Below are 17,890 nucleotides of genomic sequence, written 5' to 3'. Positions count from 1 at the left end.
TTTCCTGTTCCCCAAATAAAAGAAACCTCCATTGGCAGCATAAGGACGATGTGTACATCTTTTTTTTTCTCTCCGCTTTAAGATGGAATGTTTAAAGCCTCTCAGAGACATAATTGCATCACTTCAAACCATGAGGACCAGAGAACGCATTGTAGTCATGAGAAGTGCTTGATGGTGTTCCTAACTCATAAAGAACTATGTTACCAACTTCTGCATGTCCCTCTTTATGACTCTGCATCCAGCCTCTTTTGGTGCATGTCCTAATAGTTAGACTCTGGGTGGGAAAGTTCATCTTAAGGCCATGTTCACACAGTGCGAGAACATCGGACGTTGTTTGACATGGCGTTGTCTGCCAACGTCTAACATGTTCACTTGTCCGATACTGCAGTATCGGCTGGATAAACATCACTTGATTTTAATTGGAATGCGGTCTCATTTGGGTGTGTCCATGTAATAATCAATGTAATAGATTTCAATATGCAGAAACTGCGCCAACATGCATGTATGTGATTCAGGAGTTAAAAAGAACTAGTAAATTCTATACAAAAATCTAAGGGCCGCTATATTGGTCAATGGATTACTGTCCCCCTCCTTTCCCTTATCACGCGGTACCCGCCAGGGCTGCCCCCTTTCAGCCCTCCTCTTTGTCCTGTCCATAGAACCATTATCTTCCCTCCTAAGAACTGACCCTGCAATATCTGGCGTGCCCCATTCCACCGGGGAAGACAGAGTAGGTCTATATGCAGATGACCTCATTTTGTTCTTGTCCTGTCCAGAGACGTCCCTGCCCAGAGCCATAGCTACTACCGATCATTTTGGCTCCTTTTCAGGGCTCAGCATTAACTTGGGAAAGTCCTCCCTACAATTTCTGAGCTCCTGTCGTGATGGTTTGGTAGGTGGAGTTATGGAGGGCCTGAGGGTTGTGGAAACCTTTAAATACTTGGGAGTCATTATAGCCAAGACCAGAAGCCTAGTCCTCTTGCAGAATGTAGACCCCCTATTACAACATTAAATTATACGCTTAAATTCCACTGGACATGCACCACCCTTTCTCAGCATAACACTAGCCTAATGTCCATTTAACCAAACTTTTAGTCCATAATAATACCTTATATACAAAAAAGGGACCAAATATAATGACAAGAAATCTTTATTAATCAATAACACTGCTCATGATAAAAAATATAAAAAACTACATTACATGGTGTTTTATGGCAATCCAGATAAACTGACACAGTGAGATGGGTAGCATAGGCTCAAACAGGCAACTGCTCCGAAAGTGCTCAGTGCAGTGTAAACATAGGTTATACACAGGGGGATGGGATAAGACCAAGTGCAAGCTTCCCACAATGGGGACTATCTCCTAACTTCCACCCAAGAGAACCATAAACCCTGTGAGCCCGTAATCAAATCACCACTCACCCATGTCAGCGTCTCCCCAACGTACATTTCACGTTTGGCGCTTCCTCAGGGGGCCACCTGAGGAAGCGCCAAACGTGAAACGTACGTTGGGGAGACGCTGACATGGGTGAGTGGTGATTTGATTACGGGCTCACAGGGTTTATGGTTCTCTTGGGTGGAAGTTAGGAGATAGTCCCCATTGTGGGAAGCTTGCACTTGGTCTTATCCCATCCCCCTGTGTATAACCTATGTTTACACTGCACTGAGCACTTTCGGAGCAGTTGCCTGTTTGAGCCTATGCTACCCATCTCACTGTGTCAGTTTATCTAGATTGCCATAAAACACCATGTAATGTAGTTTTTTATATTTTTTATCATGAGCAGTGTTATTGATTAATAAAGATTTCTTGTCATTATATTTGGCCCCTATTACAACATTTCAGAGTCAAATTTAAGACATGGGCCCACTTGCCATTATCTGTGGCGAGCCGGGTTAATTTAATTAAAATGGTTATGTTGCCCAAGTGCCTTTATACCCTCCAGCATATATTTGTCCCCATCCCCAAATCCTTTTACCAAGAGCTGGACACAGCTATGATAGCTTTCATTTTGGGCTCCTCTAGGTCCAAATTACAGTTAGCGAAACTTCAACGCCCTAAAACAGAGGCTGGCATGGCCCTACCCAATAAATACCTTTATCAGGTCAGTTACAATACTTGAACCCCTGGACCTCAGCATCATTGGTCGGACAGTTAGAGATTCATGCTACCGACTTTGTCTCCCAAACATCATACTGGTGCATACTGGAGACCCCGTCTTGTCCAAGGATCACCATGCTCCTGGCCCACAGAGTGGCCTGTAAGGTCTGGCTGACTACAAAGCGATTTATGGGTTTCCAGAGTGTCGCACTAGAGTCCCCCATATGGCATAACCTAGCTCTGACCCATGTGGTTGGGTTCGACGATGCCCACTATTGGACACTGAAAGGAGTGCTTTACCTTTCCTATATATATTTGTTGATGGCATTTTTACCACCTTTGAATCTCTCAGAGACACGTACTGTGTCCCATGCACACATTTCTACCATTACTTACAGTTGCGGCATGTCTGTAACACGCAGTTCCCATCCCCTGCGGAGATGATCTCCTCTTACCCATTGATAGGCGTCATTCGATCTCAGGGCCCGGGGGGGCTGGTATCTTCTATCTATTCATACCTCATTCAGGTGGTGGTGGCGTCCACTCCTCTTCCGTCAGTGGAAAAATGGAAATTATTGATACCTGGCCTAGATGATGACTGTGCTGCTATTCTGGAGTCGCATAAATGTTTCCCCGGCAGTGAACAATAAATTAACCCAGCTTTATTACATACATCAAGCCTATCTCCCCCCATTATGATCACACTGCATGGGACGCTTGCCATCTCCCACCTGCTCTAAATGCCACTCCGCCCCAGACGATTTTTGGCACATGGTGTGGTCATGCCCCTCCATCAGTCTTTTGGAGGGAGGTAATCCAGCTTCTTACTACGGTAATAACCATACCTGTCCCCTTTACCCCAGCCGTCTGCCTGTTTGGCCTTCTAGACGAGGAGGAGTGGACACACCACAACCATATTCCTCGATCGCCAGAAGTCTAAGGACCCTATTACACCAAAAGATGTCTGACAGATTTCTTCAGCCAAAGTCAGAAACGGACTATAAACAGAGAACGGGTCGTAAAGACGCGGCTCCATTGATTCTAAAGGAGCCGCGTCATAGAGGGGAGGGAATTCCTTCCCACTGGGGGTGAGCCGGCCCGCCTCCTGTGCTTCAGCAACAGCCCGGGACCCGTGGATAGAACGGCGCCGTACACAAGAACCAGGCCGCGGTTCCAAAAACGGACCGCGGCACCGGCTTCCCCGTGAAGGTGCCGTTCGATACGCAGGTCAGATTAAATAGGATGTACCTGATGGTACATCTTCTTTAAGCTATTACAATACTATTCCTGTATGGTGTAACGGCATAAACGAAAAAAAGAAAAAAAACATCAAGATTTGTAGATATTTTTTTTTTGTCACATTTATCAGAATAAAAAGATATTAAAATTAATTTAAAAATATATTAATAAAAACTATAAATTGCGGCACAAAAAAATTGTCCCCCCAAACAGCTGTGTATGTGATAAAATTAAAGCGCTATTGCTCTTAGAAAGCAAGAGGAAAAGCAAAAATGAAAATTGTTTCTGTCCTTAAAGGGGTACTTTGGCAAAAATCTTCTTCTTCCAAATCAAAAAGTTATGTAGATTTATAATTTACTTTACTTTTAAAAATATCAAGTTTTCCAGTACTTATCAGCTGCTAAATGTCCTGCAGGAAGTGGTGTATTCTTTCCAGTCTGACACAGTGCTCTCCGCTGACATCTCTTCCCGTGACAGGAACTGTCCAGCGCAGGTGAGGTTTCCTATGGGGATTTGCTATTGCTCTGGCAGCAGAGAGCACTGTGTTAAACTGAAAAGAAAACGCCACATTCTGCAGGACATACAGCAGTTGAGGAGTACTGGAAGACTTGAGATTTTTAAATAGAACTAAATTACAAATCTATATAACTTTCTTAAACCAATTGATTTGAAAGAACAAATATTTTCACTGGAGTACCCTTTAAGGGCAAAATCCACGGAGTCATTGAAGGGCTAAGCAGTCCCATGATGGTATTGCACATTATCACAAAGACCACAGCACCACATTAATGCTGGTCTGGCAGGGATCTAAGAAGTGTCATGTTTTTTTTTTTTTTTTTCCTTTTCTATCCCCCCTCCTTCCTTTAAGGCTCTGCTTTAAACTTTCAAAATCTAAATCAGCAGAGGATGTGAAATAAAGCAAGTTTACAATTTCCATTCATAATTGTTTTAGTTATCATACTGTAAAACAAAGCTATATACTTACTTGTATCCAGGTCCAGTCTCCTGGAGGCAGCTTTTTAGTCTTGTGCTGGTTGGAAAAAAAGAGACAAAACACAGGAAGTCCTGGTCATCTGCGCGCTCACAAAGAAGACAGTCATGTGATTGATGTGCGCATTGAGCCGTGACTCTCTGTGTAAAGGCACACTTAGGCCTTATTAACACGTCCCGTAATTTACGGATCCGAGTTAGTGCACATTGATGTCTATATTGGGCTATTCACACTATCAGTAGCAGAAATGAATGAAAATCAATCCTGAAAAAAAGTAGATTTTTTTTACCGATCCTCTCATTGAAATCAATTGTTTGTAAAAAAAAATACGGATGAAGTGCAACTTGAAAAGCAGTGAGTAGTAAAAACTGATTTACAGAAATACGGATGCAATACAGATGTCCAATCCGTAATTTTTAGCGGGTTGTTTCAGGACCAGAAAATATTACCGAACGTGTGCATAAGGCCTTACTATGTTCAGTCTGTTTTTTTTAAGGTAGATTTATCTGAAAGGTTTCTGAAGCCAAAGCCAGGAATGGATTTGTATAGAGGAGATATTTCAGTCTTTCCTTTATGACCTGTTCTCTGTTTATAGTCTGTTCCTGGCTTTGGCTTCAAAAATCTGTCAGATAATCTGTTAAGGTCTTTTTACACACAGATATCTAAGTCCTAGCCAGCACAGAGTGTCACGGCTCAATGCGTCCATCAGTCTAATGACTGCCTTCACTTTGAGCAGGCAGATGACCAAAGCGCTAGACTAAAAAGCTGTCTTCAGGATACTGGACTTAGATACAAGTAAGTATAACATTGATTTAAAGGGAAATAACAGTGTTTTGGGGGTTTTTTTCAGGTGAGCTGCTGTCAGAAAGTTATACAGATTTGTAAATTACTTCTATTCAAAAATTTCCAGTATTCCAGTACTTTTCAGCTTCTATATGCCCTGCAGGAAGTGGTGTATTCTTTCCATTCTGACACACTGTTCTCTGCTGCCACCTCTGTTCATGTCAGGAACTGTCCAGAGCAGCAGCAAGTCCACATAGAAAACCTCTCCTGCTCTTGGCAGTTCCTTACACAGACAGAGGCGGTAACAGAGAGCACTGTGTCAGACTGAAAAGAATGCATCACTTCCTGTGGGACGTACAGCAGCTGATAAGGACTGTAAGATTAGAGATTTTTAAATAGAAGTAATTTACAAATTTGAATAGCTTTCTGATTTCAGTTGATTTTAAAAACTATTTATTTTTTCTCTCTAACGTACCCCTTTTAAGCATGAAAAAAAAAAGTTTAAAGGAGACCTGTCACCCCCCGTGCCAGGGTGACAGGCTCCCGACCCCCAGCTCGATCCCCTTATACAGACCTCATCTGGCAGAGTCCAGCTCCCGGAGTCGGTCCCGGGACGGAGATATCCCGGTCAGAAGCCGGTGCGCGCTCTGGAGATAGGTCCGGCGTCCATAGAGAATTAATGGAGCCGTGCGCGCGCTGCAGAGATGAGTCCGGCTCCATTCATTCTCTATGGATGCCGGGCCTATCTCCACAGCGCGCCGCCGGCTTCTGACCGGGATATCTCCGTCCCGGGAGTGGGACTCGGCGAGATGAGGTCAGTATAAGGGGATCTAGCTGGGGGTCGGGAGCCTGTCAACCCGGCATGGGGGGGTGACAGGTCCTCTTTAAATTGCAGGCATGCTTTATTTCACATCCCCCGTTGATTTAGGTTTTGAAAGTTATAGCAACAGTTTACATTGAAACTAAATGCAATGGTTAACAAAGTCAATTTTTTAATGTTTCTTTAGGTGTGCACGTAGCTCTGGAGTATGGGGAAAATCATGATACATTTTAGTCACACGTGGCCGACCACTCATTTTTTCATTTTTACATTAATGTAATTATTAAATGTCTGTAGGTTCACATTCAGTTATCACGGCCATACTTGTTATTTATGTAACATACAATCCCAAAAATGCCAGCTTAGTCAATAGCCTAATGACTTTCTGGAGGCACCAAAAAAGAGGAAAAAAAATGTCTGACATAGATTTAAAAAAAATAAAATAAAAATACCCATAAGCAAGAAAATAAATTAGGACTGAAAAAAAGTTCCAAGTAAAAAAAGCACATGAAAGTTTTTGCCTGGAAAATATATGTAGCTGTAAAAAAATATAATGTGCTGATACACATAACGGGGGGATTTATTAACCCAAAAAGTTGTATTTTTAGGGGGAATATGGCCAGGTGCAAATAAATTTATTTGCAAACTGCTGTTTTGCAAACACATTTTCTCATCAGGACATTTTCCGCTTATTGCGCAAGGGGGATGGGGGGGGGGCGGACTCTGGGTCTGTTCAATTTTATCATTTTTTTTTCTCACTGAAAAATATTAAGGAAACCTATACCAGCACACTGGTGGGCACAGGTTTTATGTAGAGGCATTGCGTCTTAACGTAATTCAGCAAAGCGTCAGCGCTACGGGACATTTTTAACCCTGCAAAGATAAAAACAGTAACAGGCGAGGGTTAGCTCTTCAATAGTTTCCTCCATTTGCGTATTCGATCACTATTTTGCATCTGTTTTTGTTTTTTTTAAATCCAAAATCAAGAAGATGCAAAATTGTGGTGTATAAATGTTTCCATTATAATGTTTTTGTGTTTAGGATCCACTCCTGGTTTTGACTGATCAAATACGCAAATGTGAATAAGGCCTAAGCAGGAAGCTAAATATTGAGACATGTGAGGTTGTTCTACCACAGTGATCTCCTAGCAAGGTACAGTATGTCTGGGTTGATGCATGGGATATGTCATTCCGATTCCCCTGAAAAAGTACTGCTTTGCATTTTTTTAACTTCAATATTTATTGGCCCTGATTTACTAAAACCTTCTTTTTAGTGCAAACATACTCGTATGCGCCAATTTATATGAGCATCTTTGAATTAATTTTAGAGCCGTTAAATTTTACTGAATAGAAATTACCAGCCATTTTTCTATTAAGTGCAATGAAACTTGGTATGAATGGACCAAAATATTGTGTGTGAACATAGCCTAAGGGTAAAAGTGAAAAATATTGGACCTCAAATTCTGTCTTGTATATGCTAAGGGGAATAATATGCAGTAATCGAAGAGATCTTAGTCATAAATTACCCAGAGTTATTCAAAGGCTGGTCAGTCTGTGTTTTCTGTGTGCGTCTGCAATTTCTGTCTTTGTATGAGATCCTATGCAGAATTTCCTATTTGGGATAAAAAGTTGAGTGGCGTAAAATTAAAGGGGTTGTCCAGCGACCTCATGCAGCTATTTATTGTGTATGGCTTGGCCTTAAATGATCTAGATATATCCCCCGCCCCCCCTCCATATCTTGCGGGGCTTACTTCTCAGACATGGATTTAAAGAAAGTGAGCGCCGGGTAGAAGAAGGGTTCAGCCATCTTTTGCTTCTTGGAGAACCCCTTTACTGTAATGCTATGTTTCCTCCATGTCATAGCCCAACAATATCTAGGTGTTATAGCTCACAGATGGGATCAGAATCCATTTTCTGGCTCATGTTAACAACTTTTTTTTGCTTTTTCTAGGATACAAAATTATGGATCATTATGGAATATCTTGGAGGAGGATCTGCTTTAGATCTGGTGTGTATGATAAATGTTGATTTTTCTGTGATGTAAGATTGGATTAAAGAGGTTTTCCACCTTAAAGAGTCACTGTCGTATTTTTTTTTTTTTGCAGAAATCAATAGTCCAGGTGATTTTAAGAAACTTTGTAATTGGGTTTATTAGCCAAATCTGCCATTATCTGCATGTAAAAAGCCTTTTCCCAGGTCCCCCCTCCTTCCTCTTTTTCATCCACTCTGAAAAATCTGAAAATTGTGACTTGTTGCAGGAGACATACCCTGTCTGCTCTAGGGAGAGGGGAGGGGGGAGGAGGAAGGAGGGAGTTAGCCGGCAGCAGAAAGCAGATAACAGAGGATTACAGGCACGGAGCTGGGTGACAGCTGTAATCTGAGCTCAGACAGGTCACTGGTGACTGTCACAGGAGATATCCCGTGAGGGATTTGTAGATTAACTCTTTGTTGTCCTGTTTTGGTCTTTTCTTTAGCTCTCTCCATAGGAGAACAATGAAGACAGGGGGGAGAGCTTCAAACTGCTTTTTCATGATAAAAATGCATTTTTCGGATAATAAACCCAATTACAAAGTTTCTTAAAATCGCCTGGACTATTGATTTCTGCAAAAAAAAAATTCACGACAGTGACACTTTAAAGGTGGACAACCTCTTTACGTTGTGTCATATTACAACCTGCAGCTTCACAGCAGTAACGTAGTATTATTTCACACTGCGACCTTCATAACAAGAATCTGCAGCTGATTGCACAATGTAGATATTTGAATGACATCTTAATTCTTTGCAGCACATGTATAAATAGACATCCCAGTCATTACCCATTGTCGCTAAATCCTCTTCTAGCTGCTAAAGGATTTTGTTAGAGAATCTTGCCATATCTTCTGTCTGTTTGGGATAGTGTTTTGCTGACTAAGTTTCACTATAGGCGGGAATTGAGAGTAAATGGCAAGTCTGATGTGAAAAGTGACCAATGTACTGCCCACATAGGAATTGCTCTTTTTCATGTCGTCTCTGTCTATTCCCTACAAAATGTAATTTCCTTATCTGGCTTTAGAGTAGTATAAACCAGATGAGGACATTAAAGGGTTTGTCCTGGGAGCAGAAGACAACTGAAGCACTTCACTTTCTGAGATTCCACGTATTAGAAGTATTCTTTCCGAGATGTGGAGGGGCGGGCTAAGCTGTGATCATCACTTGGGGACAAAATTACAATATTGCGAAGACATTGCAGCTATTGAACGTTGTGTGCGGGCAAACATGGTCGCAACTTAGCCCTGTCCCTTCATGTCTTCAAAGGGGGGTTCAGTGCTGGGGACAGCAAACTGGGATGCCAACCAGCTTCTCTGGGACCTCTGCAGACCAGGATGTTGGCCATTTCTTCCGGCACAGTCTGGAACCTGCTGTTCAGAGGAGCAATAGATCTGTGGGTGAGCACTGAACGCGGACACTGGAGGGTCAGAGCCATCTTGGAAGGCAGATTGGGTTACTGGGTAACTGCTGGATCAAAAGTTGGCAACGGGCAGAAGAAGTGTAAGCAGGGTAATAGAGCCAGGGATCACAGGAGAAACGTGACCACTTAGGCAGCCGGCAGGCCTTGTCCACCACCACCACCACCACCTGTCATCTGTTTTATGTCATGGCTGATCGGTGTATATAAGGTTATATTATGTGCTTTGTAACGTGTAATAATTTACTGTTTTCCCACCAGCTGGAACCTGGTCAAATGGATGAAACACAAATTGCAACAATATTGAGAGAAATATTAAAAGGACTTGATTATTTACATTCAGAAAAGAAAATTCACAGAGACATTAAAGGTGAGTATGCAGCCGCGTGCCCCCACCATTATACTCTGATGAAGGGGTGGCTAAGTTTTGCAGTTTTCAATTTCCCATCTTCATTGGATCACATGGTCTGATTGAGTACAAATATTTACTCCCATCCGTTCTAAGGCAATGTCCCAGTGATAGTAAACTAAGGACAAGCTGTTAAAGACAGTTTCAGTCTTTTAGTTACTGGTTGCACATCATATAAGCTCCATATTTACAAAACAGGGAAGGTTAGCTGACAGGACCACGAAGACCATTGTCCTAAAATACAGAAGTTGTACTGTATCTATGTAACATAAGGTCCTATGCAGAGTACAGCAGGGCTGTGGCTTAAAGGGGAACTCCAAGTAGAGGTAAACGAAAAGGAACCTTCTGCAGAAGCAAATAGCATTACTTACCTATCTGTCCCAGTTTTGAAACTACCAAAAATCCACTTTTTTTTTTTTTGTCCTGTATTGTGTAGTTGTACTGGTTGAGCAGTTGTACTCGGTACTACAGGTTCCAGAATGCAATGCTTTCCGTCAGCTGTTCATCACAGTCCTCCACCCTGCCCATTCCCCACCCAAATCTGTTGCAGAACATCTAGGCTGTGTTCACACATTGCAGTTTCCTTCAGTACTTTATAAATTTATTGTAGTCCCACCCACACAGCACACTGTATTCTCTATCTATAAGGCCGATATTGGAATAAAGAGAACTTTTTGAATTTTATTTAAAAAAAAATTTTTCAACTCCACACACACGCATTATCATCAAGCATCCTTTGTCTTCGACCTTGAGCCCCACAATAAGGACTTTATCTGATAATATCTTACATAGGATATGCTGTTTTTTTTCTCCAGGTGGGATTGGCAGTGCCGGCTCTAATCTTCTCTGCCGTTTAGCATCATTTAATTGTGTTACTGCATCGTTTTTGTGAATACGCTGTAGTACTGCAATGAAGCTCCAACATGTGTGAATACAGCCCTAATTTCACTGCAGACTTCTGCACAATCAGTGAAGTTGCAGCACCTGTTTCTGGCTGGTCAGAGATGGTGAATCACTCAGGGGGGTGGGGGATCCAGCCAGGCCTCCTGTGACATCACACCCTGCCCCCTGTCTGCATCATCAGCCTGTGTTCAGCAAACACACACAATGTGAGACAGAGGCATGGAAGATTTGTCTCCTAGGGGGGGAGAGCAGAAAAAGCAGGAGACAATGTGGATTGGCACAGAGGCAAGTTTTCTTCACTTCCTGGATGCCGGTCAGCTACTAGTGTGGCAGAACTGCACAGATATGGTAATACATTATATAGAAACAGCTATATAACTTTTAATGTACTTTTCAATTGGAAACAAGTTAAACAAGGGAGCCAGGGACTAGGTACAGTTTTGTTTTTTTGTTTTCTTTATCATCTTAGTCTAGGCACATTCATGTAAACATAGTTTTACTGGACAAAACAGAATCAGTATTTTGATAATTTAACAAGTGTTGTATATTTTCTCAGCGGCCAATGTGTTGTTATCTGAGCATGGAGAGGTCAAATTGGCTGACTTTGGAGTAGCTGGTCAGCTTACTGATACGCAGATTAAGAGGAATACTTTTGTTGGCACGCCATTCTGGATGGCACCAGAGGTCATCAAACAGTCGGCATATGATTCCAAGGTAAGGAGAAAGGGTTACTGTCCTTGTTGTGCTTGTGTCTAATGTTAATTAAAGATCACATGTAATATAATGAATAATGAATCACTGTCTGTACACAAAGAACTTGTGTTTCCAACTAAGGGGCGAGATGCTTGTGTTCTGTGGCGAAGTCTTCATGAATATTGATGATGGGACGCACAGGAACACAGCAAACCTGTAAAACAACTTCTGTAACGTGCACAGCACCCTCACAGGACTTCTTGTGCTGTCATTTAAATATTTTAGTATTAGACAAACCTTCTGCAAGACTTGACATTCTTCACCCTGACAAAGGAGGATAGACAGCTCCTCTGGCGTATCAGAGATAGTCTTCTGTCTGAAAATACAATGTGTATTTTATATACATTATATTCATAGTACTGAACTCATCCAGTAGAGATGTAGTAGCTGATGGGTTTGCTATGTTACCTTGCAACACATGGATGCTTAGTCACAGTAGCTTCCTGCTGAATACTTATATTGCTCCTAAATAAACATAAGTAACTAGATTTGCTTTATATACTTACACCCATCACTTTGCACTTTCTTGCTATCACCAAGGCTGAGGAAAGGTTGACGCGGTGGTCTGATGATATTTCCAGTTTTTGTTCTATTTTTAGATATCAATAGTTCTTGTACGGTACATTTTAGCATCCACCTCTGTTTGGTGAACTCCTTATGACCGCTAACATTTAGTTTCTTTTACCAGTTTAGGAATGACTGTATATGAGGGTATTGAGGTATGGCTCCACACAACCTTTAGTATAAACTCACATTTTATATAAATTAAAGATTGTTATAAATACACAACTGGATTTTCCTATTTAGTGCTTATATCATTTTACTATTTTTTTTTTTTTTTTACAGGCTGATATCTGGTCATTGGGCATAACAGCCATAGAACTTGCTAAAGGGGAACCTCCTCATTCAGAGTTGCATCCTATGAAAGTGCTTTTTCATATTCCTAAAAGCAACCCACCCACACTTGAAGGAAACTACAGCAAACTCCTCAAAGAATTTGTAGAAGTCTGCCTAAACAAAGAGCCCAGCTTTGTAAGTCTTAAACATGTTGGATCTTATTGTAGGTGCTGATCTGCTCCTGATGGGTGGGCAGGGGGACTCCGCAAGGTATGGAAGGGGCATAGCCTTCTCGTGTGCCCTATTTACACCTAACATAACAGGTGTGAATCATGATGGAAGTCTACGCAAGCTCTCAATAAATCTGGCGTGGCACACGGGTGGGAATTTAGTTAATAATAATAATGTTTATAAAGCACCAACAAATTCCGCTGCACCTTACATGGTTAAGAGCGGCATATACAGTACAGACTAAAAGTTTGGAGACACCTTCTCATTCAAAGAGTTTTCTGTATTTTCATGACTATGAAAATTGTAGATTCACACTGAAGGCATCAAAACTATGAATTAACACGTGGAATTCTATACTTTAAAAAGTGTGAAACAACTGAAAATTTGTCTTATATTCTAGGTTCTTCAAAATAGCCACCTTTTGCTTTCATTACTGCTTTGCAAATTCTTGGCATTGTCTTGATGAGCTTCAAGAGGTAGTCACCTGACATGGTCTTCCAACAGTCTTGAAGGAGTTACCAGAAATGCTTAGCATTTGTTGTCTCTTTTGACTTCACTCTGCGGTCCATCTCACCGCAAACCATCTCAATTTGGTTCAGGTTCGGTGACTGTGGAGGCCAGGTCATTTGGCATAGTACCCAATCACTCTCCTTCTTGGTCAAATAGTCCTTACACAGCCTGGAGGTGTGTTTGGGGTCATTGTCCTTTTGAAAAATGAATGATGGTCCTACTAAACGCAAACCGGATGGAATAGCATGCCACTGCAAGATGCTGTGATAGCCATGCTGGTTCAGTATGCCCTCAATTTTGAAATCCCCAACAGTGTCACCAGCAAAGCACCCCCACACAATCACACCTCCTCCTCCATACTTCATGGTGGGAACCAGACATGTAGAGTCCATCCATTCACCTTTTCACGTTGCACAAAGACCACGGTGGTTGAAACCAAAGATCTCAAATTTGGACTCCTCAGACCAAAGCACAGATTTCCACTGGTCTAATGTCCATTCCTTGTGTTCTTTAGCCCAAACAAGTCTCTTATGATTGTTGCCTGTCCTTAGCAGTGTTTTCCTAGCAGCTATTTTACCATGAAGGCTGCTGCACAAAGTCTCCTCTTACCAGTTGTTGTAGAGATGTTTCTGCTGCTAGAACTGTGTGGCATTGACCTGGTCTCTAATCTGAGCTGCTGTTAACCTGTGATTTCTGAGGCTGGTGACTCGGATGAACTTATCCCCTGCAGCAGAGGTGACTCTTGGTCTTCCTTTCCTGGGGTGGTCCTCATGTCAGCCAGTTTCTTTGTAGTGCTTGATGGTTTTAACAACTGCACTTGGAGACACTTTCAAAGTTTTCCCAATTTTTCGCACTGACTGACCTTCATTTTCGTGCCATAATACAAATTCTAACAGTCTATTCAGTTGGACTATCAGCTGTGCATCCACCTGACTTCTGCACAACACAACTGATGGTCCCAACCCCATTTATAAGGCAAGAAATTCCACTTATTACACCAGACAGGGCAAATCTGTGAAGTGACAACCATTTTGGTGTCTACCTCCTGAAGCTCATCAAGAGGATGCCAAGAGTGTGCAAAGCAGGAATCAAAGCAAAAGACGGCTGCTTTGAAGAACCTAGAATATAAGACATATTTTCAGTTGTTTCACACTTTTTTGTTAAGTATATAATTCATAGTGTTAATTCATAGTTTTGATTTCCTTAGTGTGAATATCCAATTGTAATAGTCCTGAAAATGCAGAAATCTCTTTGAATGAGAAGGTGTGTCCAAACTTTTGGTCTGTACTGTAGACTTGCCCCCTGTCTAATAATAATTTTTATTTATATAGCGCCAACAGATTCTGCAGCACTTTACAATTCGGGGAGTACAAACATAGACAAAAATCAGACATCACAGAGATCTACATATAATTAGCCATACATGAGGAGTGAGATCCCTGCTTGCATGCATGAGCTTACAGACTATTAGGAGGGGGTTGGAGACAAGAGGCAGAGGGGCAAAGTGCATCATTGTTCTTATGGTCCGCCCATCTTTATAAATAAGGCCGTGCAGGTAAGGGTGAGTGAACCAGTAACCAACCAATCAATGTCTGTGGTTAGGATATGTTCACATACAGTTTTTAAACACTCATTTGGCATGCATCAGAATAACAGTGAAAAACACACACTGTAACGCACGCCGCCTTGTTTCTGGTGGGAATACACACCACAGTTCGTTTTGTGACATTTATTTAAACCTTATTCCTTTTCACATGAGCATTTATGTTGCTTGCTTTATCCTGTTTGTGTGTGTATGTGGGGTCTATGTGATCCCCTGATGACATAAACTAAGGGGTAGAAGTGCTCAGCAAAGCGCTGTGCCCCCTTTTTTGCCGATTGGCTTTCCTGGGAGTTGAGCCCGCTACATACTGGGCAAGTGGTGACACCTGCCTGTAATGGCCAGGACCAGGGTCTTACTTGTTAGACCGGGAGGAAGGGCCCTTGGTCACTGCGACAGAATCACAGCAGCTTAGGGAAGCCACAGTACTCCACTCCTACAAATATTCCTCAAGATTCATTTTTTGCAAGATCCAGGAGTTTTTGCGCAGCAGGTAAAAACAAAAACACAAGTGCAAAAAAATAGTACAAACAATACATCTGCACTTTAGTGTTGTGGCCTAGGATGTAGACCTTTATGGGGTGACATATTCATTTTAAACTCTCATTTCTTATCAAAGTAATAAACTTATTGCAGTTTCTGCTTTCTTTCTTCAGAGACCTACAGCAAAGGAACTTCTGAAGCACAAGTTTATTGTACGTAATGCCAAAAAGACATCATATTTAACAGATCTAATTGACAGGTACAAGCGATGGAAATTAGAGCAAGGTCAGGAGGCTTCGAGTTCTGATTCAGAGGGGTAAGTTACTAGGAATAACTTCCAGTATGTTCTTGAGTCTAGATATTTGTATTGCTAAATCCTGATTTATTTATTTTTCCCCCCATTCCTTAAGGGAAGATGAAGTACAGGCTTCAGGTGGAACTGATAAAGGTCCTTGGTACTTTACAATGGAAGAGGCAGATCTTAAGAAGATGAATAATGGTGCAGCACAACTTGATGAGTTAGTAGAAAATGAGGTTTGTTATCTGTTATGACCACTCTTTCATTGCACACATAGCATTTGTAGGAACATTTTTATTAAAACAATAACTAAATTAGTTCTAAAACAAGAAATGCCTAGTGAAATAGAATATAAAATTGAGTTGTTTTTTTTTTTTTTTTAAGGTAAAAGACGTTGAGAAAAGACCCTTGTCTCAGTGCTTGTCAACAATAATGTCACCGCTGTTTGCTGAGGTATGTATTATGCAGCTTATGTAGCATTACAGGTGGTTTTTTTGTATCTCTTCTGTTCTGACATCATGCATCTGGGTCTGATAAGCAGTGTCTGTGGACGTACATGTTCTGATGGTGTATGCCGGATGCCACTTAAAGCCATCCATTATAAATAGTGCTAGCTGTTAGAACGGTTGAATGAGAAGGTGTAACTAATACATCATTGTAACCAGCATCTCTGCCACTGTGTTATTCTGCTCTCAAATAGTACATGAAAAACCCTTTTAGGTCAACTAGAGGCTGTCAAGATGTAAATCTATTACTGAACAGAAAGAATAAGCCTATTTCTATCTGCAGATACTACATAAATGTGGCAACAAATAAGCATGCCTCGGTGTAATCCGAAAATCCAAAACAAAGCATACTCCTCTCCCCACCCTTCTGCTGTTCTAATGGCTTCAGATTCCCACTGCTCCCCCCCCCATCCTTTATGTGTCGACCCTGCTGGAGATATCCAGTCAGCCAGTGACTGGCTGAATTTCTTACAGGGTCAACACATCATAGGAAGAGCGGAGCGTTGGGAATGGAAGTGATGGGGGATCAGGGAGATGTGTCACAGGAGTGGGGGGAGGTTGTGAGTTTCATCACACTGGGGGCCAGTGGGTCCACCTCCAGTGCTTTATGCTCAGTTTGGGAATAGACTGATGCCGTGTGCGGGAACCGAGCAACGGTTCAAAAAAAGGACTGCGGCACTGGCATCCTTACACCGGCGCTGATCCATTCATGTAAAAAACCTAAAGCAATTTACCTGATGGTATGTCCGCTTTAAGGTTAACGGTGCAACACAAAGAGTGAATGTAAAATGCAACTTTAATAGTAGCCATTAAGATTGACAATAGACTGAAACCCACATTTGGGGATGGTTGAGTGAAACAATATGTTGTGGAATAATTCTGGTAATTCTAGCATTTTTTTTGTCAGTTGAAAGAGAGAAGCCAAGCCAGCGGAGGCAATGTAGGATCTATAGAGGAACTGCGAGAGGCAATTTACTTAGCCGAGGAAGCCTGTCCAGGCATCACTGACTCAATGGTGTCACAGCTTGTAATGCGCCTTCAAAGGTAATACCCTATAGTCTAATTGTACAAGATAATAATATTTTAGGTACAGGAGCACAAACTTCAGGTTGTTATACAGAAAGCAGAAAAAGTATTGCCTTTCCCAACACTCCATTTCCACCTTGGTGTCATCTTGGAAGTATACATTCTGAGACAGTGGTAGCAGTTATTGTATCATGATCCTTGCATGTGGATGAAACCATGCCCAATGGAATGCAATGATCAAAATATCCATCCTCAAAACGTCAAAGACAAGGTAAATTCCAAAGCAACACTGAGGCGGAAATGGAGAATGGTAAGGTAATATTTTTCCTGCTTCCCAGATACTCCCTTTAACTATAAATGCACATGCTTAGAACTCTGTTCACACTGGCATAATGGTTTCCACAAGATGCTATTAAACTTTTAAGGGCATCCCCCTCTATGATGTCTATATACTCTAAAAGGGCATAAACAAAAAAAAGTCTGATTGCTGCAAAACTCCGTTATGTATGCAGTTATGTTTCAGGCAGATTTGTAAATGATTACTGATTTCTGATTAGACACTTGCAAGGGGGAGATTTATCAAAGATGGTGTAAAGTAAAACTGGCTTAGTTGCCCCTAGCAACCAATCAGATTCCACCTTTCATTTTCCAAAGAGTCTGTGAGGAATGAAAGGTGGAATCTGATTGGTTGCTAGGGGCAACTGAACCAGTTTCACTTCATGTTTGATAAATCTTCCCCATGATCTTACACAAGAGGGCAAAAAAAATGCCTCCCCATATAAAGGGCTCTCAGAGGCCATTTTTAATAGTGCACCTCTTGGTGACTGTTCAGTGTTCCTTGACGGCACACTTAGACATTTTGCCCAGCTTATGGTGGTATTGACCAAGCTGTTATGAGGTGTTGGAAACAAAGTGGACAGCCCAGACAGACCACAAGTAGAAAGGATAATTTAAAGGGG

At 41.7% G+C, this 17,890-nt stretch overlaps 1 protein-coding gene across 1 annotated transcript in view; it reads left to right on the top strand.

Moving 5' to 3' along the window:
- STK24 (serine/threonine kinase 24) overlaps positions 1–17,890 on the top strand; it is a 36,908-nt gene that overhangs the window by 15,416 nt on the left and 3,602 nt on the right. Inside the window, exons 3-10 of the mRNA XM_069970697.1 lie at positions 7,882–7,938; positions 9,637–9,745; positions 11,244–11,401; positions 12,287–12,472; positions 15,275–15,417; positions 15,512–15,635; positions 15,784–15,852; positions 16,813–16,949. Coding sequence (XP_069826798.1) covers positions 7,882–7,938; positions 9,637–9,745; positions 11,244–11,401; positions 12,287–12,472; positions 15,275–15,417; positions 15,512–15,635; positions 15,784–15,852; positions 16,813–16,949 — 983 coding nt within the window. The remainder of the gene's footprint in view (positions 1–7,881; positions 7,939–9,636; positions 9,746–11,243; positions 11,402–12,286; positions 12,473–15,274; positions 15,418–15,511; positions 15,636–15,783; positions 15,853–16,812; positions 16,950–17,890) is intronic.

The sequence above is a fragment of the Dendropsophus ebraccatus genome, chromosome 5 (genome assembly GCF_027789765.1).
Source record: "Dendropsophus ebraccatus isolate aDenEbr1 chromosome 5, aDenEbr1.pat, whole genome shotgun sequence".
Lineage (NCBI taxonomy): Eukaryota > Metazoa > Chordata > Amphibia > Anura > Hylidae > Dendropsophus > Dendropsophus ebraccatus.
Note: the sequence above shows the minus strand (reverse complement) of the source record. Positions and strands in the feature narration are given on the sequence as shown.